Below are 27,114 nucleotides of genomic sequence, written 5' to 3'. Positions count from 1 at the left end.
CCTCCAGTGTCATACAGGAAACTCTGCACACTAAGAAAGTGAAATTGCTCAACAGAACAGTCCCAACAAATAAATGAAGGTAACCTGAATGCTGCTTCAAACCAAACATGCTCCTCAGAGGTACTTATTCTATATAAAATGCATTCCAGCACATGAAGATGAAGTTAAGATATGTAGTAGAATATAGTGTTGCTGGATGAGAATGAAGCATTTCAAGAAGGAGCTTGGTGACTTCTAGTGCACTGTATATATGGATGATTATAAATGAGCTAGAACAAGGCGTGGACATGGCAGAACATACGTAACAACATACTCAAAAAAAAAAATACAACCCGCCTTTTTGTAAGGCTCTCAGCAACCTCAAAACATCTCTTCCTCTGTGACACACACACACACACAGAGAGAGAGCAAATTATCGTGCTCAAGGAATAAAGCTCATTGATACTGTATACTTCATCTAACAGATTAAAAACCAGAAATTAATTGGTGAGTAGAAATGTTTCATACTTTACTCATACATAATAAACAGTTACAGCTTTATTTAAATAAACACAGGATTTGCTAATGTATTAAATCATATTAAAACCTGTTTTATTTATTTATTTATTTATTTATTTTTTACTTTAATCCATATTGTTGCAGATCAGTTTTAGTGTTGGTCTTTTTAAAGCTGACAATAACCTTTAATTGACTGTTTTTGCTCAACCCAAAACATGCTAAATAAGTGCTAAATCTCATAATGTAGTAAGTGAGATGATCTAAAGATGGTGTCTGTGTAATGTACAGTTTCCGCTGTAATATTATCAGAGCCCATTTACAGAGACGCCATGTCACACTATTTTATTAAATAAGACTATCCAGCATCTTGCACTAACTCATCATCTAGGGCAGTGATTCCCAATCCCGGTCCTGGAGAACCCCCAACACAGCACATTTTAGATGTCTTCCTATTCAAACACACCTGATTCAACTCATCAGCCCATTTGTGAAGACTCCAAGACCTCAAATGTGTGTGTCGGATAAGAGAGACACCAAAAACGTGCAGTGTTGGGGGTTCTCCAGGACCAGGATTGGGAACCACTGATCTAGCGTAAAGCAACATTAACTGATATAATTTGTCCATTAAATATCTGTTAGGCTCATTAACAATCTGTGCTGCCTCACCCATCGAGAAGTCTGTTTTCACACACTCATCGAATATGCTCAATCATCTTCATGATTTAAAAATATCTCTAGCATCCTTGACACCCTTGCTTTACTTTGATATGCACATTAAACATTAATCCATAATTACATTTCCCTAATGATTTTAGCAATTTGAGTTATTATTTAATGCGATACAAATATGCTCAAATGTTCAAATCATATATAGCTATGTAACTATTTAGAAACTAATTTTGTATTTCCTTTGATACTGTGACTTCCTGTCACACAGTTTCAATCTGTATTGTTTTTGACCCTTCCTCTTTTAACTGGTGTTTGAACAAAAAAGGCACATTAAAATGATCCATTAGCTCTTATTCTCACAGCGCTAGCTAATACATTACATTTACATTTAGTCATTTAGCAGACGCTTTTATCCAAGGCGACTTACAAATGGAAGCAATCAAAATCAACAAAAGAGCAATGATATGCAAATGCTATTACAATCCTCAGTTCACTTAATGCAGTACACGTTGCAAGGTTTTTAAATCATATAACAAAACAAAAAAACAAAAAAAATACAATAGGAAAAGAATAGAGAAGCTAGTATTAGAGGCCTTTTTTTGCTTTTGTTAATTGTATATATATAAAAAATAGAATACAAAAAGATTAGAGAAGCTAGTGTTTCTTTTTTAAAAAAAAGAAAGAAAGAAAGAAAGAAACCAAGCTGTTAGTAAATAAATAGAGTGCAAGTCTAAAATTGCATTTTTTTTAAAGAATAGGATTAGAATAGAGAGTGCTAGAGTTAGAGGCAGGGCCGTGCACAGGGGGGTGGCCCGGTGGCTGAAGCCACTGCCCCTTTGCCTTCTTCGGCTGAGGTGCCCCTCTCACCAATCCCCCTTATCACCTCAGCTCAAATATCTCTGTTACTGCTCCGCTAAAGATCAGCTGATTCCGCTAATCCACTCCGTGTTTCCCGCCCACTCCACAGCATCACTCACACTCTGTGTGCCGCTCTCCAGAGAGTGGTAGATGCCAGGTAGATGCATTACAATCTACAGTTGTCAGTGGTTGATCCACTGAATTAGTAATAAGTTCTTCTGCCTTCTAAAAGTGCTAACAACTTCTACAAAATATCCATGTTCTGAATTAGAATGTCGAATCAAATTATTGTACCTGATCAGATCTCAAATAGCAAGCCAGAAGATAAATCATCATATAGAATATTTAGCAGTTTGACACACTTTAATTCTTGTAATTGAATATATTTCCCACTATAATTACTTGTCTTGATACTAGTAATCTATAACACATATTTTATTAAAATCAAATTAATAGTAGGCCTATAAATAGTTAAAAAATAGTATAACTGTTCTAAATTAGTTGTTTATTAGTATATAATATAGATTTATGCTGTAAAATATTAAATTAAATGTCTAATACTTATAGGGGAGAGTGGTGTAAGATTAGCCACTTTTTACTATTGTGTTCCTCAAGATAAGGGAAAATGATGCAGAAGTACAATGAAAGTATCTATCCTCTGCTAACCAAATGAAAGTATTCCTTTCATTTTTTAATGTTCAGAATGTATCTATGACAAAGGGTTCTAAAAATAATGCTTATAAAAAAGTGTTCCCATGGCTCAGTTTGCCCCAGGTTTGGGGTAAGTTGACCCGAGTCGAGTCAGTGGGTAAGATGTACCATCTGGGTGTAAAATAACCATCCGACTGAATTTGATTCAAACCCATGTGAAATAAATGATAATTTAAAAACTAATTTAATAATTTCCTCTTACAAACATTCATTTCTTTTCTTAAAGTTAACTTTGACAACATCAACCAAATGAAGTTTAAATTTCAATATTTAATTGTTTGCATTTCTGAAACAATATGTTGAACACTGTAGCTTACCAGTTCAGGCTAATATTTAGCTAAATTATTTGCATGGTCTTATATGTTGTTAAATCACCAATATGTATCATAAATATTTTCAGACCTTGATAAATTTGCTTTGATGTAACAACCATTACATCTGTTATGCTAAAATTTTACTCTGACAAGCCAAAAACAGTTTTTAAAGTAAATGGGTGCTCTCCATTTCCCCCATGCGTTTCTCCTTATCACAGTCTGGCAGAAATGATGGGTGGTTCCAAAATACATGGTCACATGACAGTAAAAGTGTACAGTTGCCAAGATGCAGGGGGTGGGTCAACTTACTCACTGGCTCATCTTAACCCACTCTCCCCTTCTTCCACTGAAGATAAGACAGAAGCCGGCTCAGAGAGTGAGGGAGAGCCCACTCTTATAAAAACATCTACAATGAAGTCTAAAAGTATTACAGAGTGTGCTGTCTTCTCTTTTAATTGTATATTTGTAACAACTGGATAATTTGTATTAACAAGCACCCACCCTACTTATGCCCCTTTTTCTGGTTTGGGCTACTGCCCCTCAAAATGTCTGTGCACGGCCCTGAGTCAAATAAAGATGGAAGAGATGTGTTTTTAGCTGATTCTTGAAGATGGCTAAGGACTCAGCTGCTCGGATTGAGTTGGGAAGGTCATTCCATCAGGAGGGAACATTTCATTTAAAAGTCCGTAAAAGTGCCTCTTTGGGATGGCACAATAAAGTGATGTTCACTTGCAGAATGCAAGCTTCTAGAGGGCACATAAGTCTGAAGTAATGAATTTAGGTAAAGGGGTGCAGAGCCAGTGGTGGTTTTGTAGGCAAACATTAATGCCTTAAATTTTATGCGAGCAGCTATTGGTAGCCAGTGCAAATTGATAAACTGAGGTGTGATGTGCATTCTTTTCGGCTCATTAAAAATTTATCTTGTTTTTTTTTTTTTTTTTTTTTTTTTCTGGATTAATTGTAAAGGTTTGATAGAACTGGCTGGAAGACCTGCCAAGAAAGAATTGCAATAGTCCAGCCTGGACAGAACAAGAGCTTGAACAAGGAGTTGTGAAACATGTTCCGAAAGAAAGGGCCTGATCTTCTTGATGTTGAATAAAGAAACTCTGCGGGACCGGGCATATTTAGCAATGTGGTCTGAGAAGGTCAGCTGATCATCAGTCACAATTCCAAGGTTTCTGGCTGTTTTTGAAGGAATTTTGGTTGATGTGCCTAACTGGATGGTGAAATAGTGATGAAACGATGGGTTTGATGGAACCTCAAGCGGTTCTGTCCTGGCAAGGTTGAGTTGAAGGTGATGGTCCTTCATCCAGCAAGAAACGTCTGTTAGACAAGCTGAGATGCGAGCAGCTATCGTCGGATCATCAGGATGGAATGAGAGGTAGAGTTGAGTGTCATCAGCATAGCAGTGGTGTGAAAAGCCATGTTTTTGAACGACAGAACCTAGTGATGCCATGTAGACAGAGAAGATAAGTGGTCCAAGAACTGAGCCCTGAGGCACCCCAGGAGTTAGATGTTGCGACTTGGACACCTCACCTCTCCAAGATATCTTGAAGGACCTAGCTGAGAGATAAGACTCAAACCACTGCAGTGTGGTTCCTGAGATGCCCTTTGCCAGTAGGGTTGACAGGAGGATCTGGTGGTTAACTGTGTGTAAAGCAGCAGACAGATCCAGTAAAATACGTATTGAAGATTTGGAATCTGCTCTTGCCAGTCTTAGGGCTTCAGCAACTGAGAGCAAGGCAATAATAATAATAATTATAATAACAGAATTATTTTATAAATGAAGTGTAATTTAAATGGTATTAGCAGAAATAACAATCACTGAAATAGCATCCAAGCATAATTACTGATGCTAACTGGTATTAGAATGTCAAATTGACTTATAAAAGCAAAATTTGTGGTCTTGTCATCTTTAAAAAAATGATTCATTTAAAAAAGAACTGTCTTTTAAAAACAAAACAAGCTTTGTGAGAGATGCAGGGTAAAATGTCACAAGATAGATCACATGTATGCTTAGGAACTGGGTCAAAAGAGAGATGAGTGTTAGTAGCTTGTTTCTATGGACATTAATCTCTTTCAAAATCACAGGCAGACCTGCAAATTATCACATCTCCTTAAGTATTCTAGTTGTTGTTTTTTCTTATTTTTTTCTTCTATTTTATTTATTTATTTTGAAGAGTTCTTGCAATGAGATATAAATGTAAGCCATATATAACAATAGCAGTAGTTCTGCATTTCCTTAAACTTCAACTGTCACAGAGTTTCCATTTGGAACATTTGTGACCCCTTCCTCTTTTGGTGGTGTTTAAACAATATGATGATGATCCACTATAACACTCAAGCAGCTTCTGATCTTACAAAAGCAGCTCTTATTCTATATTACATCATAAATCAATCTGACTGGTCACAAAGGAAGAAACATTAAGTGAATTATCATTAAGCACAATTCTGCATTTTAAAGCTAATTAGTGTAAGACCGTCCCATTTGCTTATAAACGTAAAATCGGCAGTTCTTATCATGCTCACATTTCCTAGAGCTTATCTGAAATTGTCTGAAATAGAAACCTAATGTCCTGTTTCTGTGAATGATACCACTACAGGTTTAATCTCTGCTGTATGACTAAGAAGACATCACTATGAGTAAATCAAGAGACAGCAGCCCCACATTCTTCCTGGAGACAGATGACCTGACACAGGAGCAAAGGGAAAAGGCCAAACAGATGAAGAAAGGTGGCTTAAAGGACAAGAGGCCTATGGATTCTAATTACCTGGATGAGACAGATGAGCCTGCACCCAAAATTAAATTTAACCTACACTTTGACAGGTAAACGGGCCTCCTTAAACCACACCGGAGTGTACGATTAACATAATGTGAGAAATCCTTACTTTATCAGATACATTCTGCACACAGTGGAATCAGAAAAGTTGAAAGAGGAACCAGCTCAGCAGGACAGTGAGAGGTTTACCCTTAAGAGGCTGTTTGATGCTGTGTCCAGTGGCGATGTGTCTAAACTGCAGGGTTTACATCAGTACCTGCACAAAAACATGAAACGGCTCACTGACTCTCAATGTAATTGTATTCAACAACAAATACACCACCGTTTAAATGATTGGGGTTGGTAGGATTTTTGAAAGAAGTCTGCTTTGTTCACCAAGGCTGCATTAATTTGATAAAAAATACAGTAAAAACAGTTATACTGGGAAATATTACAACTTAAAATAAATAAAGCTTCTATATATTTTAAAATGTAAATTATTCTTGTGATGGGAGATCTGAATTTTTCATTCAGTGTCACGTGATCCTTCACAAATCAATGTAATATGCTTATTTAGTGCTCACTGTGCAAACTTCAAGTCATGACTTTTGATCAATTTAATGTGTCCTTTCTGAATAAATGTATTAATTTCTTAATAAATAAGTAATAAATCTTACTGACCCCAAACTTTTGAATGGTATAGTGTATAAAGAGTAAGAGTACTGTAAATTCATGACAGATATTTATTAAATAATAAAACATCTGTTTTTATATCATCTTTAGATAAGTCCAATGGAAAGACAGCCTTGCTGAAAGCACTTTTAAATTTGAGGGAAGGCGAGAATGACACTATTGAACATCTGCTGGAAATTGCAGAGAAATTGGGAGATTTAAAAACTTTTGTCAATGCTGCTTACACAGACAGTTTCTACGAAGGTCAGCGACATAGCTTCATTTTACATTATGGTTTTATTAGCGTAATTATTATCAGAGGTTTATATGAGCTAAAACCTTATATTACTTTTTTTTTTGAATAAATCAACACAATATTGATCATATTAAACAGGTTGTCCAACCTACCCATTTTACAATGTTATTGACTGATCTCTTTGAGACAGGTCAGACAGCACTTCATGTTGCAATTGAACGGAGAAGTGCAAAATTTGTACATATGCTGGTTAAGAAAGGGGCTGATGTCCATGCTAAAGCCTGTGGGAAATTCTTTCAGCCCAATCAAGAAACATGCTTCTATTTTGGTAGGTCTAAGGGTATGGTTAAACTTTTGCAATATTGATATAATTTATACAGTAGAAATGCTGCATTTTAAATGCAAGTCATTTTCAAAATCTACTTAATGTTCCCAATGTTACTTATCCATTTTTGTGGGGACCTGGGCTTACCTGCATTGTGTACAAATTTTGTGCACAGGTGAGCTGCCCTTGTCGCTGGCCGCTTGCACTAATCAGCCAGACATTGTGGACTTCCTTATGAACAACCCTTACCAGGCGGTGGATGTCAGGAAGAGGGACTCTCATGGAAACACAGTGCTTCACGCATTAGTATCCATAGCTGATAACAGTCCTGAAAACACAGAGTTTGTCATCGCCATGTATGATCACATCTTAATCAAAGCCGACCAACTTCACCCCAAGATCAAGCTGGAGGACATTGAAAATAATGAAGGACTCATCCCACTCACACTAGCTGCCAAAACAGGAAAACTGGGGGTAAACCTTTTTTTTTTTTTGGTGCCTACTGACTTTTGAATGTCAAAAAATATAAACAACTTCATTATGTTTTGCAAAATACCAGTATTTATTTGAAGCAGTGATTTATTTGAAGCAGTGTGTATTTCTTAAGTGTCAGTTCTGTTTTCTGTTTTTGCAAGTTCCTGATTTTGTGTAGATGATTAGTCCTCATGTGATTTGAAATGCTATTTCCCTTCAGCATGTGGCATTAAATCAGACACCACACATGTAGTCTACAGTGATAGTCATGACCTTATTTAACCTAAAGTCACAGTTGTCACAATGTTTTGTTCTATATTTTAGCTGATGCTGTTACTGACTGGGCTCATTGATAAAATGAATGTATTGCCAAAGGCATGTGACTAAATAACACATATTTGACAGTCATTTGTTTTTAATTTGTCAACTAGCTGTTAAAGCACATTGTGCAGCGGGAGTTTAAGGGGCGGCGACATCTGTCACGGAAGATCACGGAGTGGGCCTACGGTCCAGTGTGCTCCTCTCTGTATGACCTCGCCTCTCTCGACACCTACGACAAGAACTCCGCGCTGGAGATAATCGTTTATGGCAGTGAGATTCCTGTGAGATGACATGCTACTAACGTGAAACTAATTCATTCTAGAATATAAAATGTATAATTAGACTTTACTCCTTCATAGAAACAAAATTTTAATTTGTAAAGAAACTATATGGATTTTATGGTTATTTGATCTGATTTCAGAATCGCCTCGAGATGCTCAATATTGAACCCTTCAACCGACTAATTGAAGAGAAGTGGGAGAGATTTGCGAAACGGATGTTCATGTTCAACTTTATCGTTTATGTTATCTACCTTTTCATCTTAACTGCAGTAGCTTATCACCGAGAAGCAGGGAAGGACTTTAACAACAGCCAAGTAGGTATACAGCCCAAAGATGGGGAGTGGGACTACAAAAAGGGTGTGAAATGGGCAGGGGTTTGGCTTTACATAACATTTCATGCTAGACAAAAATATTTACTGCCTACACTGACTCAGAGAAAATAAAAACAACTTTTCTGGAATGTATGCATACTTGCAACTAATTCCAGTTCAATGTCTGATTTAAACTATACATTGTGCATGCTTAGTGTAAATGCTTCACTATTTAATGCCATGTCTCATCCCCACTCTTTTCTTTTCATTAAAGCCCCCATTCCGTTATAAAAATAATAGCCAAGACTACTTGCTTCTGACAGGACACATCATAAGTACCACTGGAGCACTTTACTTCTTTATTAGAGGGGTATGTTTGTTTAAAACAAATTCATATGTCATTTTCATGTACATTTGTTTTTACAGAAATTAATGAATTCCCATTTCTTTTAAGTTGATAGACTTGTTTAGAAAACGTCCAGGATTTCAGTCCCTGCTCATAGACGGATACACCGATCAGCTTTTGTGAGTCCTTTGACTCTCTTGTCTTATTTGACTATTAACCATTTCCTAATACAGATTAATAGGCTTGAAAGTACATTCTTTGTCAGTAAAGTTTTTGAAATCACTGTATATGCACAACGCACAGTTAAATTACACTACTCAGACTCATTTTTCCTACAGAAACAGTAATCATTAAATGCATACATCGTTTATTCTTGCATTTTGTTGTATTAGTTTTCTGCAGGCCGTGCTCTTCCTGGTGTGTGCTCTGCTGTACTGCTTGGGTCAGGACCAATATGTGGCCTGGCTAGTTTTGTGTCTTGCCTTGAGCTGGGTAAATCTACTCTACTTCTCTAGAGGGTCCAAAAATATGGGAATCTACAGTGTCATGATACAAAAGGTGAGGGTCTTCCTTATCCATCATCCTGTAGAGTTTTAGTAAAGTATGGTTTGTGTAGCGCTGTAGAAAGATGCTATGTGACACGTTTAATGCCTCATTGTATAGTCTTCACACTTTTTTATTTCATGTTTGTACAACACACTCTCACACTCCTTAATTGTTGTCAGATGGTTCTTGGGGAAATTCGTCGATTCCTTGTCGTGTACATGGTCTTCCTCATTGGGTTTTCTACAGGTACCCTTGCATGCATTCATGAATGTCCTTGAGTCTTTTATTACAGTTAATTTATAATTTATCACAACACAACAAACACTTCCCAATTACACTAACTGTTAAAAAATGTATAGGGTCAGTAGATTTTTTGAAAGAAAGTAATACTTGTATTCAGCAAGTATGCATTCAGTTGATTAAAATTGAGAGTAAAGACTCCTTCATAGTTGCAAAACATTATATTTCAAATAAATGCTGTTCTTTTGAATTTTCTATTTTTCAAAGAATCCTGAAAAAATATCACCCCTTCCACAAAAATATTAAGTAGCACAACTGTTTTCAAAATTGATCATAATAATAAATGTAATAAATCAGTAGCCTATATTAGTATATTTCTGAAGGCGACACTGTAGACTGGAGTAATGGTTGCTGAAAATTCAGCTTTGTCATCACAGGAATGCATTACATTTTAAAATATGTTAACACAGAAACACAATATTACCGTTTTACTGATTTGTCCAAATAAATGCAGCCTTGGTGAGCATAAGAGACTTCTGTCAAAAACATTAAGAAATCTTACAGACCCCAAATGTTTAAACAATATGTGTTAATGATTTGTTTCTAACTCAACAGCCGTGGTAACTCTGCTTGATGAGGAGTCTATCAACAAAGATCAAAGAGCAAACATTTCTGAAAATCAACGTAATGAAAGTTCTGAAGGACAATCTAAGCAGGACAGTTCTGATGAACATTGTAAGAAAAATGCATTCAAGAGCATCTACTTCACCACTCTGGAGTTGTTCAAGTTTACGATTGGCATGGGAGATCTGGAGTTCACCGATCAATATCGATATGCAGAGGTCTTCTATGTGCTGCTAATTGTGTATATAGTAATGACTTACATTTTGATGCTGAACATGCTGATTGCTCTGATGAATCAAAGAGTGGACGAGATGTCCGTCGAGAGCGCCAACATCTGGAAACTACAGGTGAAATCAAAGGCAAAGTTAAAACTGTCTTGTGTCTGACTTTGAATGTACACTGTAATCACTTGAAATGATACAATGGGCAACTGTTTGCGTAAGATAATTAATGGTTTGCAATTTTAGTTGTTCAGTCAGGGTATAAATATGATTGTTATTCACAGCGTGCAATCACCACCTTGGACATGGAGTGGATTCTTCCCCAATGTCTGAAGATAAAGCTGCGTTCTGGGCAAGAGAAGGACCTAGGCGGGGGACAGGAGCCTGATCGACGCTGGTGCTTCAGGTGACCCTGGTGACTTCCACCTAAAACCACAAGATCTGAAGTTTGCATTTGTCTCCCGTCTGAAAATGGCCAATACATTTAGAAAATATGATATTATCATGCACACTTACCCTATATTGATCTGTTTACTTTCAAACACATAGAGTAAAACCAGTAAGCAATAATTGAAGCACGTGTCCTCTTTCTTTCAGCGTGGAGGAAGTCAACTGGAACCAATGGAACAGAAACCTGGGTGTAATTACCGAGGACCCTGGGGAATGCCTGCCTGTATCTTCCCCAACGGAACTTCAGAGAGGTAGTCAATGTTAAATAAATGTGTGTGTGTGTGCCGTTTTTTTTATTTATTTTTTATTCCTACATAATATCATGTGTATTGGTTACAGAGCCCAACCAGCGTGGACTCCTGCAAACGCTCAGCAAACGTTGGACGCAGAGACAACAACACAGAGATGAACAGGAGCTGAGTCCTCTAGCTGAGGCATCTAGCTCCGTCTGATGCTTTTATAATCCATAATCTATTGTGCAGTTCCCTTTCATTCCAACTGGTGTAGGAATAATTACATATTATGACTGGTTAAAACTTGACTGTGGTTCATTTAAAGAACAAATACACCTCAATGGTCATTCCTGTTATGCATCATATAATTTTGAATGTATGTGTTGTTATTTAAGAAAGTATTTATATAAAATAATATACATAACCCCAATGTTTATTAAATTGTGATAAAACAAAACTAATGTGATTTACATATTTGGAAATATCCGTATTAAAATTTGTGTTTAATTATCTATTCAATACATTAACCTTTAAAAGGGAACATAAAGGCTTACCCAAGTAGCCTAGCTATTTTCCAACACTCAAAAATAATATAATTTCATGTCTCTTTAGTCATTCAAATGTTTCTATATACCAGGATTGTGGTTTTGTGTGGTTCTGCTTGATTGATGTAGCATAACAGAGACCTACAGCGGGCCTACAGGATGGTGCAGTTAAGTTCCAGACACGATTAATCCACTGTGCTTAACATCAGTATATTTATTGCCACTATAAATGAATGTGTCCACAAATTTGTTCCATATTATACTTTCCAGTAGCCCACTGTTCATCATGTCCTATCATGCTAATATGCTAATCATGCTAGTACTTCACTGCAGAGCTGAAATTCTGTGACCCTAGTTTGTGAATGTCTTGCTGTGCTCTCATATAACTCAAATTTACATCCACACTAGATTTTTATTTTTTATTTTTTGGATAGAACAGAATATCAACACAGTCAGTACAATTACAATACAACATTTTATATAAAAAAAATGCTAGGGGAGATATAAACATTACAGGAATACATTAAGGAGTGTACAAGCTTGCAAAATTTGAATAGCTTTTTGTTTCATCATGGGCAATATAGACTCAATATAATGCTTTACTTCATTTTTAAATACTATAAAACATGTTTTCCCCCCTAAAAATGTACATTTATGAATATGAAATTTAGCCATTAAAATAATAATAATAATAATAATAATAATAATAATAATAATAATAATAATAATAATAATAATAATAAAAGAAGTGTGGGTCTGTTTATCTTTTGAGTTTACAATAATGTCTAAAAGAATATCTTTCCACTTTAAAGTAACATTTACATCAATATTTTCAACAATAAAATCAAGTACATTTTACAAAAAAAAAAAAAAAGAGAGAGACATAAGTGCAGTGCCAAAATAAATGAAAGAGCTGTCTCGGACCTCTGCTTGCAAAAACTCTAGCATACATCTATACCTTTTTTTTAATTTAATTAAAAGAAGTTTATAAAAGGTTTTTAAAGCAGGGTATATTTTGTGGAGTTTTAAAGATACTTTTTAAATCTTGTTTGTTAAGTGATAGCCAGTGGCCAGTGGCTTTTTGTGGCAATTTAACAGAATTATTGAATTCAACTGTACACAAACACACTGTCTATAATTAATGAATCTTTGCAAATTGCCTTTCCCAATAATGTGCTGTTTAGCAAGTTTTACAATGAATGCTGCTAAAGTAAACAGTCTCTCTGAGAGCTGCACAAAACAGCTTGCTCTGAAAACAGTTTTACACTACCATTGAGAAATTTTAACCAAACTATGTTATAGACTTTTCATTAAGACCCTAAAGAATCATATCAACCTGTGGAAAATGGGCATCCGATGATCCCTTTAAGTTATGTACTGGCTGTGTGAAATAATAAGCAGACTCATGTATGAAATAATCTGGTAAATCAAAAAAATGGTGGAATTTCTAAATATTTTAAATCAAATGTGACCAAGAGGAACCAGGAGTAGTCAGTACTGCCGTGCAAAGGCAAACGACCGTAACTTCGATTTTTGTCGAAAATTAGTTATTGATATTTTTGGGACATTTAAGACATCCATTATAATGTGTATAAGTATCTTGAGTCAATGTCGTTGTTTTTCAGAGAAAATAATGGGTCGTCTCAACTGTAACTTCGAAAAACCACAGAGAAACCAAGGCAGAACACCGTATAACACCAGTTACCGCTCTTTTACTTTGTTTGGAACGCTCAACATGAGTTACGGCATTTTGCCTTTGTTTAACCGCATGTCAATATGAAGTTACGGTGCCAGTTTGGAGTTATACAGTGTTCTGCCTTTGTTTTACTGTCCGTTAAAGTCTGCCGCATTTTAATTAAGGTTTAGACAAATGAATGAGATAGATTGTGGTATACCAAACAGCTCCATATAACAAAGCACTGTAAAGACAAGATACCTTGGCAGCAATACGTAATCGTGAACAACCTTTACATTTTTTTTTCTTTTTGTAATGCAGATTATTCACCAGGCTGTAAAGCAGTGTGGACTCGAATGCCATAGCTAGCATGATCAGTCATAAAATCAGTAACTTACTAACAGTTCGCAATTAAATCCATATCCTCCCTTTTCTTGTAACCTGATAAAATCAATCCATGGCAATGAACGTCATCAGAGATTTTTAATCAACAAGCATTCTGAGCATTATTCCCACTTGTTCACATCAATCCACAAGTCGCTCTTTTAGGTTAGGCTATTTCATACAAGTCAATATAAAAGCAGTTCTGTCTAGCATTCTTTTACGTTACTGAGAATAGCAAATAAATTGATATCCACGGTATCCACTCATGTTTAACTTTTAGTCTGCTTGTTACGGTCAAAAAAAAAAGAAAAAAGAAAAGAAAAACCCTTAATATAGACACATAACTATATGCAATAGCCTATATGAGACAGCTTAAGATCACTAGATTTTATACAGGTGTCACTTTAACAATTTTGTAAATGGTGATCAGCAACCAAATATTGATAATGTGGAAGTTACTGTCTTTTGCCTTGGTGTGACTTCTCACATTTTGCAGACAATGCAAAGGCAGAGTATATTAACTTCAAAACAGGGGTAAAAATCAAGTTTGAGCTCACATTTTTTTTTTATGTAGATAATTTTCATTACTAAAACATCTAATTGTTACATTTCCAGTGTCCTACCTATAATTAATTTTGCTGGACAGGTAAAAAACTTTAAAGTTGTTTTTCTCAGTTTCACACTCTAGCGAGTTAAGGTCTTTTGCCTTTGTAGGGCAGTGTACTCAGGGGATGGCTCCCTCTGGTGGTTGGAGGAATGGATGGAGGTCGCAGATGTTACAGAATCCCCCATTCTATCCCTCTTTGTGGCCGTCCCCTTGGTCTGGGTGCAGGTTGATTGGGATGTGCCTGGTGGAAATCCTGAATCAACAATGGGTCTGAAATATCCTTTGCCGCCACCCATGATCTCTCCTCTGTATCATAGCCCTCCTAGTCCACCAGGTATTGCAACTGGCCCCCATGACACCTGGAATCCAATCCAGGATTTTTTTCACCAGATAGGCCAGAGCTCCATCAATCTCAAGTTGTGGAGGGAGTTCTCTCTCCTTAATAGTGGAGGCAGATGCAGGGAAACATGAAAAGAAGGAGAGATACGGTAATGAGCAGGAAGCTCTAGCTTGTAGGTTCCTGGATTCATTTGTCGTAAGATACAAAACAGACCTACATACCGTGGGTTGAGCTTCCATAACCGCAGATCTCAGGTGGACAATTAGACGTTCTGACCTGGCTGGTAGTTTGAATGAGTATGCCTCCTCTAGTCAGCCTTGATTCTCTGAGCTCTGACTGCCCTCTGCAGCCTCACATGAGCACTATCCCACACCCATTCACTTCTTTTGACCAAATCATCCACTGCAGGCACTTCAGATGGTTCTCACAGAAGAGTGAGTGAGAGAATTTTGTGCGTATTCTTGATTTAGCCTCTCAACCTGTCCATTAGCGTAGAGATGATAGCCAGATATTAAGCTCACAATTATGTCCAGTTGATTACAGAAAGCTTGCCATACCCGAGATGTGAACTGTGGCCTCCTTGGTGAATTAATGCCTGTGTGGTTTCCATTGCTGTAGGTAAACCTGTGAGTGGGATTAGATGACATACTTTAGAGAAGTTATCAATAATTACCAGAATAGTGGTGTAACCATTGGAACTGAGAAGGTCTGTGATGAAATCAGACAAATGGGACCAGGGATGCTGAGGAATTGGTATGGGTTCCAGAAGACAAGCCGGGAGTTCAAGGTGTGTTTTGGACTAAACACACACACTGCAAGATTTATCATACACAGTAACATAATTATTTAGATTGGGCCACCAGAAGGAGTTACGCAATAGTTCAATTGTCCATTGAATGCCAGGATGCCGAGAGCTAAGAGATGTGTGAACCTGTTGCATGATTCGTTGGCATAAAGACCTAGGGACGTAATGCTGGGCAGGTAGACATTCTGGGCTGACTCTGACTGTTGTTCTTTTCGCAGTTCCACAACAAACAGGTGCTACAATAACTTTCTAGAGAAGAAAGCACAAGGGAACAATTTGCCTGGGTTCCCATGTCTCTGAGATAAAACTGCTCCAATACCAAAGTCAGAAGGATCCGCTTCAACGATAGGCGTCAGGATCTGATGTTTCAGTATTGGAGCAGAGGTAAAGCTTGTTTTTAAGGCATCAAAGGCAGGTTGAGTCCATGACAGTTTATTTGTTTTCCCCCTTGAGAGGTGCCGCAATGGTACTGTAGTCACAGACAAACCTTATATAGATGTTAGCAAATCTAAGAACCTCTATAATTATTTTACTGTGACGAGGGCCACTCTGTGAGTGCCCTGACTTTTGGGGTGTCCATCTCCACTCCTCTGTGACTGATCTTATAGCCCAGGAAAGTTGTGCTTCACATTTCTCTGCCTTAACATACAAATGGTTAGTCAGTAATCGAGACAGGACAGTTCCTACATGAGGGATGTGTTGCTCACTGGTCTTGGTCTCAATGGTAGATCAAAATGTCCTCAATGTAGGCAATGACAATGATTTAGAATCTCACAGAAGATCTCATATATAAAGGACTTGAACACAGCAGGCCATTAGGCATAAACAAGAATTCATAGTGCCCTCTTGTGGTGAGAAATCCATCTTCCATTCATCTGCTTCTCTGATTCTGATTCAGTTATAAGCGCTGCACAGATCTAATTGGAAGCTGCTAATGAATTGGACTCTATTTCACCGACTTCATTGCTGCAAATGGATGAGGTGGTAGTGTCCTGGTGAGCTTAAGTGGTTTCGGAACAAGAAATCTGTAGGCTACATATGTGTTTTGTTACTAAAGTGCAGTAATAAAGTTCACTTAAAGTTCTAACAAACTTCATTTGCTGTTACTGTCATAATTTACCACGTTAGTTTAACCTCCTCAATGGTAGCGAAGTGAATGAGCTTGCTAAGGCTGTCTCAACATATTAAAAAAGGTGCTAAACACAGTATGGTAACTGTTGCACTGAAACAAAAACTGAAATGCTGCAAAGTATTTACAAGAAAAATATTTCATAACTGCTCTACCACAGCAAGTGGGAGCTGTTAAGAGCAAAAAGAAGAAAAGCACATTTGAAATGAGTCATTATTATGGCAGCAACATGTAGGCCTTATGTAGGCCTCATTTCTGCTAATCTCCACATTTTTACTGACATCCATCATTTTGAGAGATAAAATGCAAGACAGAAAACCAATTCATCTATATTGCATTTTTACAGAAACAATTACTCTTATTATGTCCTCTCAGAACCTGCAGGCAGCTGGAGTGAGGTGTATTATTGGCAGTGGCAGCACTCTGTCATGTAATACAGTTCTGCAACAGGAAGCGGAGAGAGTGTTTCCATTTCATGTAGTCTACAGAAAAGATGTTGACTCAGCAGTTGGAGTTACCAAAACTCCAAAATACAACACTTAAGATCATGTTTGTCTCTGAGGCATCTGACCTACCGTGGAATGACCTACAATGCTGATAGGGCTATTTTTATTTTATTTTTTTGTATAAATAATCACACTTTGTAATTAAGTGTATTTAATTAAAAAATATTTTAATACTTTATCATTTATCAATTAAAAAATCATTATTTTTGACTAACATGGGTCAACTTTATCTATTGTTCATTATGTAACTATTGTTGTTGAGTGCATGGTGTTAAATAGACAAGTCAAATCAAGTCACCTTTATTTGTATAGTGCTTTTAACAATACAGATTGTGTCAAACACTTTACAGTACTAAATAGGAAAATAGTGTGTCGATAATGCAAAATGACAATAGTAAACACCCTATTTTCAGTTAAAGGCAGTTCATCATTGAATTCAGTGATGCCATCATCCAGCTCAGTTCAGTTTAAATAGTATCTGTGCAATCAAACAATATGTATTTTTAAAGAATATTTCTGTATTCTATTAAATGACTGGACGAAGCCTTGAAAAGAAAGTTCAGTGACATTTTTAAATGTTAATAAATAGATGGAATATTCATCACATTTCATCCAAATCGACTGCATGCTAAGGTTTCATTTTGTTCAGATAATCTATGCACTTTAACCACCATGTATGCACCAAAACCACTTTACTCTGCCACAGTCCTCCAGTGTCATACAGGAAACTTTGCATGCTAAGAAAGTGAAATTGCTCAACAGAACAGTTTCAACAGATAAGTGTAGGTGACTTGAATGCTGCTTCAAACCAAACATGTGCTACTCAGAGGTACTTTTTCAATATCAAATGCATTCCAGCACATGTAGATGAAGTTAAGATATGTAGTAGAATATAGTGTTGCTAGATGAGAGTGAAGCATTTTAAGGAGCTTGATGACTTCTAGTGCATTGTAAGGTGTATGATTATAAATGAAATACAACAAGGCGTGGACATGGCAGAACATACGTAACAACATACTCAAAAAATCAATACAACCCGCCTTCCTGTAAGGCTCTCAGCAACCTCAAAACATCTTCCTCTCTTACACTGAGAGAGATAGAGAGAGAGAGAGAGCGAGCGAGCAAGTTATTGTGCTCAAGGAATCAAGTTCATCAATACTGGATACCTCATCTAACGGATTAAAAAACAGAAATTAATTAGTGAGTACAAATGTTTCATACTTTATTCTTACATATTAAATAATTTAGCAATAGTAAAAAAAAAAAAGATTTTGCTAGTGTAGTAAATCATACTATAACCTGTAAAGTTGGTTTTTGCTGCCAAATGCCTTTAGTTCATTTAATGTTTTGATGTTTTTGTGATCTACTTCAGTCCATTTTGTTGCAGATCAGTTTTAATGTTTATCTTCTTAAAACTGACAATAACATGCATGACTGTTTTTGCTCAACCCAAAACATGCTGAGTAAGTGCCAAATCTCATAATGTAGTAAGTGAGATGATCTTGAGATGGTGTCTGTGTAATGTACAGTGTCCGCTGTAATATTATCTGAACCCATTTATGGAGAGGCCATGCCATAATATTTTACTAAGTAAGACTATCCAGCATCTTGAAATTGCACATTAGGTCATCATCTAGCATAATTTGTCCATCAAATATCTGTTAGACTCTTTAACAATCTGTGCTGCCTCATCCATCGAGAAGTCTGTTTTCACATACCCATCAAATATGCTCAATTTTCCTCATGATTTAAAAATATCTCTAGCGTCCTTGACCCCCTTTCCTTACTTTGATATGCACATTAAACATTAATCCTTGTTTTGACAAATCTGAATAATGTTCAGTCGCTATTTTATGGTTGTCTGTCGTTTATAGTCTGCCTTAAATGAGGAACTGTGACTGGATGCTCTCATGACTACATATTTTGTATTTCCCTATTGATTTCAGCCATTTGAGTTCTTATTTAATGTAAGATACAAATATGCTCAAATTTTCAAATCACACATATATATATATATATATATATATATATATATATATATATATATATATATATATATATATATATATATATATATATATATATATATATATATATAACTAGTTAAACTAATTTTGTATTTCCTGACTTACTGTCACAGAGTTTCCATCTGAGTTGTTTTGTCCCCTTCCTCTTAAATGTGTTTGAACCAAAAAGGCACATGCAGATGGTCCATTAGCTCTTATTCTCACAGCGCTATAGCTATTAATAGAATTATTTTATAAATGAAGTGTAATTTAAATGGTCTTAGCAGAAAGGACAATCACAGAAATATCATCCAAGCATATTAGTGATGTTATCTGGTATTAAAATGTCACATTAGCTTATAATAGTAAAATCTAAACTGATTAATTTAAAAAAGAACCGACTTTTAAATACAAAACCAGCTTTGTGAGAGATGCAGGGTAAAATTTCTGTGTTAGTAGCTAATTGTTTGGATGGACATTTATCTATTTTTTTACCTTACATAACATGATTACACAAAGACAGTGTAATGCAGTTTCTTACTATTTCCTCTCAAAGTTTTCTTTGATGGGACAATAATGGCCCATTCCCTGGATGGGATCATATAGCATGTAACAGCATGAAGAGATATCAATAATTCAGTTAGCAAGGGTCTATTAGAGTCTGCAACTATTTGCAGCATCTATACTTGCACATATGAGCTGAAACTGTTTACATTTTTATTTGTTTCTCTGTCTTCTGTATCTTTGAAAACCTCTTTTGGCATGTAAATGAATCCGTGTTTGTGCTTTGATGAAGAATGGATTTATTGTGTATCAAAAATAACCACAGATCCATTAGATGGTTTATATAAGCCCATGTGGTCTTATGATCAGAACTGTATATAATCAAATCTCCCTAATTATTCTAGCTGTTTTTATGAAGAGTTCTAGCAATGAGATACACATAAACGTAAGCCATATATAACAGTAGTGGTAGTTGTGCATTTCCTTCAACTTCAACTGTGACAGAGTTTCCATTTGGATCATTTGTGACCCCTTCCCCTTTAAGTGGTATTTAAAACTAGAGTGTTGAAATATGATGATGATCCACTATAACACTCAAGCAGCTTATGATCTTACAAAAGCAACTCTTATTCTGCATTACATCAAAAATCAATTTGACTGGTCACAAAGGAAGAAACATTAAGTAATTATCTTTAAGCACAATTTCTCATTTTAAAGCTAATTAGTGTAAGAATGTCCCATTTGCTTAGAAAAGTAAAATATTGTGGTCAGGCTCACATTTCCTAGACCTTATTTATATGAAACAGAAACCTAATGTCCTGTATCTTTGAATGATACCACTACAGGTTTAATCTCTGCTGTATGACTAAGAAGACATCACTATGAGTAAATCAAGAGACAGCAGCCCCACATTCTTCTTGGAGACAGATGACCTGACACAGGAGCAAAGGGAAATGGCCAAACAGATGAAGAAAGGTGCCTTAAAGGACAAGAGGCCTATGGATTCTAATTACCTGGATGAGACAGATGAGCCTGCACACAAAATTAAATTTAACCTACACTTTGACAGGTAAACGGGCCTCCTTAAACCACACCGGAGTGTACGATTAACATAATGTGAGAAATCCTTACTTTATCAGATACATTCTGCACACAGGGGAATCAGAAAAGTGAAAGAGGAACCAGCTCAGCAGGACAGTGAGAGGTTTACCCTCAAGAGGCTGTTTGATGCCGTGTCCAGTGGCGATGTGTCTAAACTGCAGGGTTTACATCAGTACCTGCACAAAAACATGAAACGGCTCACTGACTCTCAATGTAATTGTATTCAACAACAAATACACTACCGTTTAAATGACTGGGGTTGGTAAGATTTTTGAAAGAAGTCTGCTATGTTCACCAAGGCTGCATTAATTTGATCAAAAATAACGTAAAAACAGTAATACTGTGAAATATTATTACAATTTAAAATAACTGTTCTATTTTAAAATGTAATTTATTCCTGTGATGGCAAAGCTGAATTTTCGACTTCTAATATGCTTATTTAGTGCTCACTAAGCAAACTGTGAAAGCCGTGACTTTTGATCAATTTAATGTGTTCTTGTTGAATAAAAGTATGAATTAAAAAAAAAAAATCAATAAATAAACTTACTGACCCCAAACTTTTGAATGGTATAGTGTACAAAGAGTAAGAGTACTGTGAATTCATGACAGATATTTATTAAATAACAAAATTGAAACTGTTTTTATATCATCTTTAGATACATCCAATGGAAAGACAGCCCTGCTGAAAGCACTTTTAAATTTGAGGGAAGGCGAGAATGACACTATTGAACATCTGCTGGAAATTGCAGAGAAATTGGGAGATTTAAACATTTTAGTCAATGCTGCTTACACAGACAGTTTCTATGAAGGTCAGAGACATAGCTTCATTTTACATTATGGTTTTATTAGTGTAATTATTATCAGAGGTTTATATGAGCTAAAACCTTATATTAGTAATTTCTCTTTTTATAAATCAACACAATATTGATCATATTTAACAGGTTGTCCAACCTACCCATTTTATAATGTTATTGACTGATCTCTTTGAGACAGGTCAGACAGCACTTCATGTTGCAATTGAACGGAGAAGTGCAAAATTTGTACAGATGCTGGTTAAGAAAGGGGCTGATGTCCATGCTAAAGCCTGTGGGAAATTCTTTCAGCCCTATCAAGAAACATGCTTCTATTTTGGTAGGTCTAAGGGTATGGTTAAACTTTTGCAATATTGATATAATTTATACAGTAGAAATGCTGCATTTTCATGTAATTAATGTTCCCAATGTTAGTTACCCATTTTTGTGGGGACCTGGGCTTACCTGCATTGTGTACAAATTTTGTGCACAGGTGAGCTGCCCTTGTCGCTGGCTGCTTGCACTAATCAGCCAGACATTGTGGACTTCCTTATGAACAACCCTTACCAGGCGGTGGATGTCAGGAAGAGGGACTCTCATGGAAACACAGTGCTTCACGCATTAGTATCCATAGCTGATAACAGTCCTGAAAACACAGAGTTTGTCATCGCCATGTATGATCACATCTTAATCAAAGCCGACCAACTTCACCCCAAGATCAAGCTGGAGGACATTGAAAATAATGAAGGACTCATCCCACTCACACTAGCTGCCAAAACAGGAAAACTGAGGGTAAACCTTAATTTTTCTGGTGTTGAATGTCCAAACAATTAATGTTTTGCAAAATACCAGTATTTATTTGAAGCAGTTATTTGTTTGAAGCAGTGTGTATTTCTTAAGTGTCAGTTCTGTTTTCTGTTTTTGGATGTTCCTGATTTTTTGTAGATGTTTAGTCTTCATGTGATAGCATTAAATCAGACACCACACTGATTCATAGTCGTGTAGTCTATAGTGACAGTCATAACCTTTACTTTAACCTAAAGTTTTTATTTATTGTATTGCTTTTGTTCTATATTTTATCTAATGCTGTTGCTGGCTTGGCTGATTACTAAAAATCAGTGCATTGCCAAAGACAAGGGACTCAATAGAACGTTTGTCAATCGTTTGTAATTAGTATATTTTGTAAAGAGCCTGATAAAATCATTTAGATTTCATTTTCACTTGTCAACTAGCTGTTAAAGCACATCGTGCAGCGGGAGTTTAAGGGGCGTCGACATCTGTCACGGAAGATCACGGAGTGGGCCTACGGTCCAGTGTGCTCGTCTCTGTATGACCTCGCCTCTCTCGACACCTACGACAAGAACTCCGCGCTGGAGATAATCGTTTATGGCAGTGAGATTCCTGTGAGATGACATGCTACTAACGTGAAACTAATTCATTCTAGAATATAAAATGTATAATTAGACTTTACTACTCCATTGAAGCAAAATGTTTCATTTTTAAAAAGTTAAACATGTTATTTTATCTGATTTCAGAATCGCCTCGAGATGCTCCATATTGAGCCATTTAACCGACTAATTGAAGAGAAGTGGGAGAGATTTGCGAAACGGATGTTCATGTTCAACTTTATCGTTTATGTTATCTACCTTTTCATCTTAACTGCAGTAGCTTATCACCGAGAAGCAGGGAAGGACTTTAACAACAGCCAAGTAGGTATACAGCCCAGAAATGGTGACTCAAAACCCCGCCTCTTTGACGTTCTTCTGCTTCATTACAGAGGAGCTACATTTCGTGCTTTTGCATTTACAGAGAAAATAATAATAGTAATTTTAAAATATGCATAATGACCTTAATCAGACAATTAAGTTATTCCGGTTCAGTGTCTAATTCAAACCTATGCTTAAATGTGTCTTTGATGAATGTTTCATTATTTGATTCATTATTGATCCCCACTCTTATCTTTCAGTCATTAAAGCCTCCATATCCTTATAGAAAAGGTAGCGAAGGCTATCTGCTTCTGACGGGACACATCATAACTATCACTGGAGCACTTTACTTCTTTATAAGAGGGGTAGGCTATGTATCTAATGCTGTTGGTTTAAAAACAAATTCATATATACCCTAACTTTTATATACAAAATGATTTTCCCCCTTTTTACGTTAATACAAAAGATTAATAATAATAAGATTAATAATAATCTTTTAATTAATAGATATGTTAAGGAAGCGTCCAAGATTTCAGTCCCTGGTCATAGATGGATACACCGATCAACTTTTGTAAGTGCTTTCAGTCTGTAATATTTATTTTAGCATTAACAATTAATTGACACTTTTTTTTAACTATTTATCAGTATGCTTGGAATTACAGTCTTTGCCAATAATTCTACTAGCTAGGGTTATTGTTAGAAGTTGAAATCCCTGTATATATATTCACATTACACAGCTAAATTGCACTAGTCAAACAAATTTTTATGCTAGAAACAGTAATCATTAAGTGTATACATTCATTGTTTACTCTTCCTAATAAGGCTTTTTGTTGTATTAGTTTTCTGCAGGCAGTGCTCTTCCTGGCTTGTGCTCTACTGTACTGCTTTGGTAACGATAAATATCTGGCATGTCTAGTTTTGTGTCTTGCCTTGAGCTGGGTAAATCTACTTTACTTTTCTAGAGGGTCCAAAAATATGGGAATCTACAGTGTCATGATGCAAAAGGTGAGGGATAATTGTCCTTCTTATCCATTATCCTTTCCTATGGCCTTCAGAGTAGAGTGCTAGTAAAGTATTCGGTGTAGCACCATAGAAAAATGCTGTGCAACACATTTAATGCCTCATTGTAGTGTAGATTAGTCCTTACAACTCAGACTTTACTTCATGTTTGTACAACACACTCTCAATCTCTTTAATTGTTGTCAGATGGTTCTTGGAGAAATCTGTCGATTCCTTGTCGTGTACATGGTCTTCCTCATTGGGTTCTCAGCAGGTATATTTGAATACATTCAATGTCCTTGGCTTTTTTATTACAATTCATTTCATATTTATCACAACACAACAAACACTTCCCAAACACATTACTGTTTAAAGGGGTCATATGATGCAATTTCAAGTTTTCCTTTCTCTTTGGACTGTTACAAGCTGTTGGTGCATATGATCCCTAAAGTTGCAAAGACTAAGTCTCAAACCCAAAGAAATATTCTTTATAAAAGTTAAGACTCGTCCACACCCTCCTAAAACACCGTGTTTAAACACGCCCCCACATGTTTACGTCACTGTGTGGGAAGATTTGCATAACACCGCCCAAATGTGCACGCAAAGAAAAAAGGCGTAACTTTTATTCTCATTGTTGCCGACACCTCCATGTCGTGGAGATGCTGTGTGTTTCGTTGTGAAAGCGAAACTATTTTGTCTGGTCTTTCAAAAGAGGACACAACTAGAAATCAGTGGTTAAGTTGTATTTACACCACTGTTCCAGAACAGTTCAGAATAAATATTCAGATGTGTGCAGTGCATTTTACAGAGGACTGGTGGGGCAGTTCCAACTTTGCAAGGACAGTCTGGCGCTTCTGACTCCCTGTAAGTACGTTTTCATATTTAAAGGATTTGCCACTCATGATTCAAACGTGAGTTTTGAGCAGTGTAGAGTAGCAATTGTTGTTTGTCATTTCTGCGATCACAAATGCAGATATGGTTTGCGCAGGGCGAAACGCAACACATAAAAAGACAGTATAAGTCATTATAATCAGTAATTATGTCTCCACTGGATGCAACAAATGCCTCATTTGTATGGGTTTTATGGGTTTAATTGTTTTTGTCTTGTCGTGCCGGGACACGGGATCACAGTTTGGTAAGGGATGTAACATTTCTGTTACAAGCTTGAGGTATTCAGCCAATCACAACGCACTGGATAGCTGGCCAATCAGAGCACAGAACGATGAGCTTTTCAGAACAATGAGCTTTGTAAAAATTTACGCATTTCAGAAAGGCAGGACATATGTACATTATATGAAAAACAATGTGTTTTTTGAACCTTAAACTGCATAAACACATTGCGTTACACCAAATACACCAAATAATGTTCTTTTTAGCAACATCGTATTACCCCTTTAAAAGTTTGGGTCAGTAAGTTTTGTTTGAAAGAAATTAATACTTTTATTCTGCAAGGATGCACTGAGTTGATCAAAAGTGACAGTAAAGACTCTTACATTGTTACAAAAAAATTATGTTTCAAATAAATGGTGTTCTTTTGAACGTTCAATTCCTCAAAGACTTCCTCAAATGTTTAATGTGTTTTAATGGTGTGTTTCTTAATCAACAGCTGTGGTTACTCTCTTTGATGATCGACCTAGTAAGGGACGGACTTTATTTCTTCCTATTAATGGAAATGAAAACTGTAAAAAGCCCTCATTTCAGGGCATCTACTTCACCACTCTGGAGTTGTTCAAGTTTACTATTGGCATGGGAGATCTGGAGTTCACCGATCAATATCGATATGCAGAGGTCTTCTATGTGCTGCTAATTGTGTATATAGTAATGACTTACATTTTGATGCTGAACATGCTGATTGCTCTGATGAATAAAAGAGTGGATGAGATGTCCGTAGTGAGCACCAACATCTGGAAACTACAGGTGAAATCAAAGGCAAAGTTAAAGCTGTCCATTTCTGCAACAAACATACACTGTAAATCCTGTTTCAGTGGGCAAAATTGCTGTAATGATTTGCCATTTTGTTTGTTATTCACAGTGTGCAATCACCACCTTGGACATGGAGTGGATTCTTCCCCACTGCCTGAAGACAAGACTGCGCTCCGGGAAACAAAAGGACCTAGGCGGGGAACAGGAGCCTGATAGACGCTGGTGCTTTAGGTGACACTGGGGGTTTTCACCCGAAACCACAAGATCTGAAGTTTGCATTTGTCTTCTATTTAAAAATGGATGATTCATTTTTGAAAAGAGGATATTAGTATACAACCACAAGCATAATACATAATAATACACATTTACTGTCTGCTATTGATCTGTGTTTACTGTCAAACACACTTCAGTGAAACCATAAGCAATAATTGAAGCACGTGTCCTCTTTCTTTCAGCGTGGAGGAAGTCAACTGGAACCAATGGAACAGAAACCTGGGTGTAATTACTGAGGACCCTGGGAAATGCCTGCTTGTACCTTCCCCAGCTGAACTTCAGAGAGGTAATCAATGATAAACAAATATGTATGTTATTTATTTTTATCCTATATCATATCATGTGTATTTGTTACAGAGCCCTACCAGCGTGGACTCCTGCAAACGTTCAGCAAACGTTGGACACAGAGACAACAACACAGAGATGAACAGGAGCTGAGTCCTCTAGCTGAGGCATCTAGCTCCGTCTGATGCTTTTACAAGCCGTAATCTATTGCAATCTGTTTTGCAATTACCTTTCATTCTAACTGTTGTAGGAATAATTACATATTATGCCTGGTTAAAACTTGACTGTGGTTCATTTATTAAAGAAGAAATATTTACACCTCAAGGGTCATTCCTGTTATGCATCATAATTTTAATTGTAATTGTAAAAAAATATGATTATGCATGTATTGTAATTTATGAAAGCATGTATATGACATTTTATACA

General features: G+C 36.4%; 1 protein-coding gene across 4 annotated transcripts; it reads left to right on the top strand.

Annotated features, from left to right (window-relative positions):
- The first annotated feature begins 116 nt into the window (after nt 1–116).
- On the top strand, nt 117–27,012 carry LOC109109951 (transient receptor potential cation channel subfamily V member 1-like). 4 transcript variants are annotated; one of them, XM_042724452.1, is made up of 16 exons: nt 117–486; nt 5,654–5,877; nt 20,767–20,924; nt 21,368–21,520; nt 21,705–21,842; nt 21,996–22,294; nt 22,735–22,905; nt 23,038–23,211; nt 23,469–23,573; nt 23,709–23,779; nt 24,048–24,213; nt 24,415–24,481; nt 25,814–26,124; nt 26,240–26,361; nt 26,586–26,689; nt 26,761–27,012. In XM_042724452.1, the coding sequence occupies exons 2-16, from the start codon at nt 5,690–5,692 to the stop codon at nt 26,871–26,873; spliced, it is 2,340 nt and encodes a 779-aa protein (XP_042580386.1). In that variant the 5' UTR covers nt 117–486; nt 5,654–5,689; the 3' UTR covers nt 26,874–27,012. The 4 variants fall into 4 exon arrangements, with proteins under 4 accessions (XP_042580386.1, XP_042580387.1, XP_042580389.1 ...); XM_042724453.1 differs by lacking the exon at nt 5,654–5,877 and adding an exon at nt 20,456–20,679 and having other exon boundaries at nt 118–486; XM_042724451.1 differs by lacking the exons at nt 117–486; nt 5,654–5,877 and adding exons at nt 18,156–18,300; nt 20,456–20,679.
- The last annotated feature ends 102 nt before the right edge of the window (nt 27,013–27,114 follow it).

This window comes from Cyprinus carpio, chromosome B5 (genome assembly GCF_018340385.1).
Source record: "Cyprinus carpio isolate SPL01 chromosome B5, ASM1834038v1, whole genome shotgun sequence".
Taxonomy (NCBI): domain Eukaryota; kingdom Metazoa; phylum Chordata; class Actinopteri; order Cypriniformes; family Cyprinidae; genus Cyprinus; species Cyprinus carpio.
The sequence above is the reverse complement of the archived record's forward strand: the minus strand, read 5'-3'. Positions and strand labels throughout refer to the sequence as shown.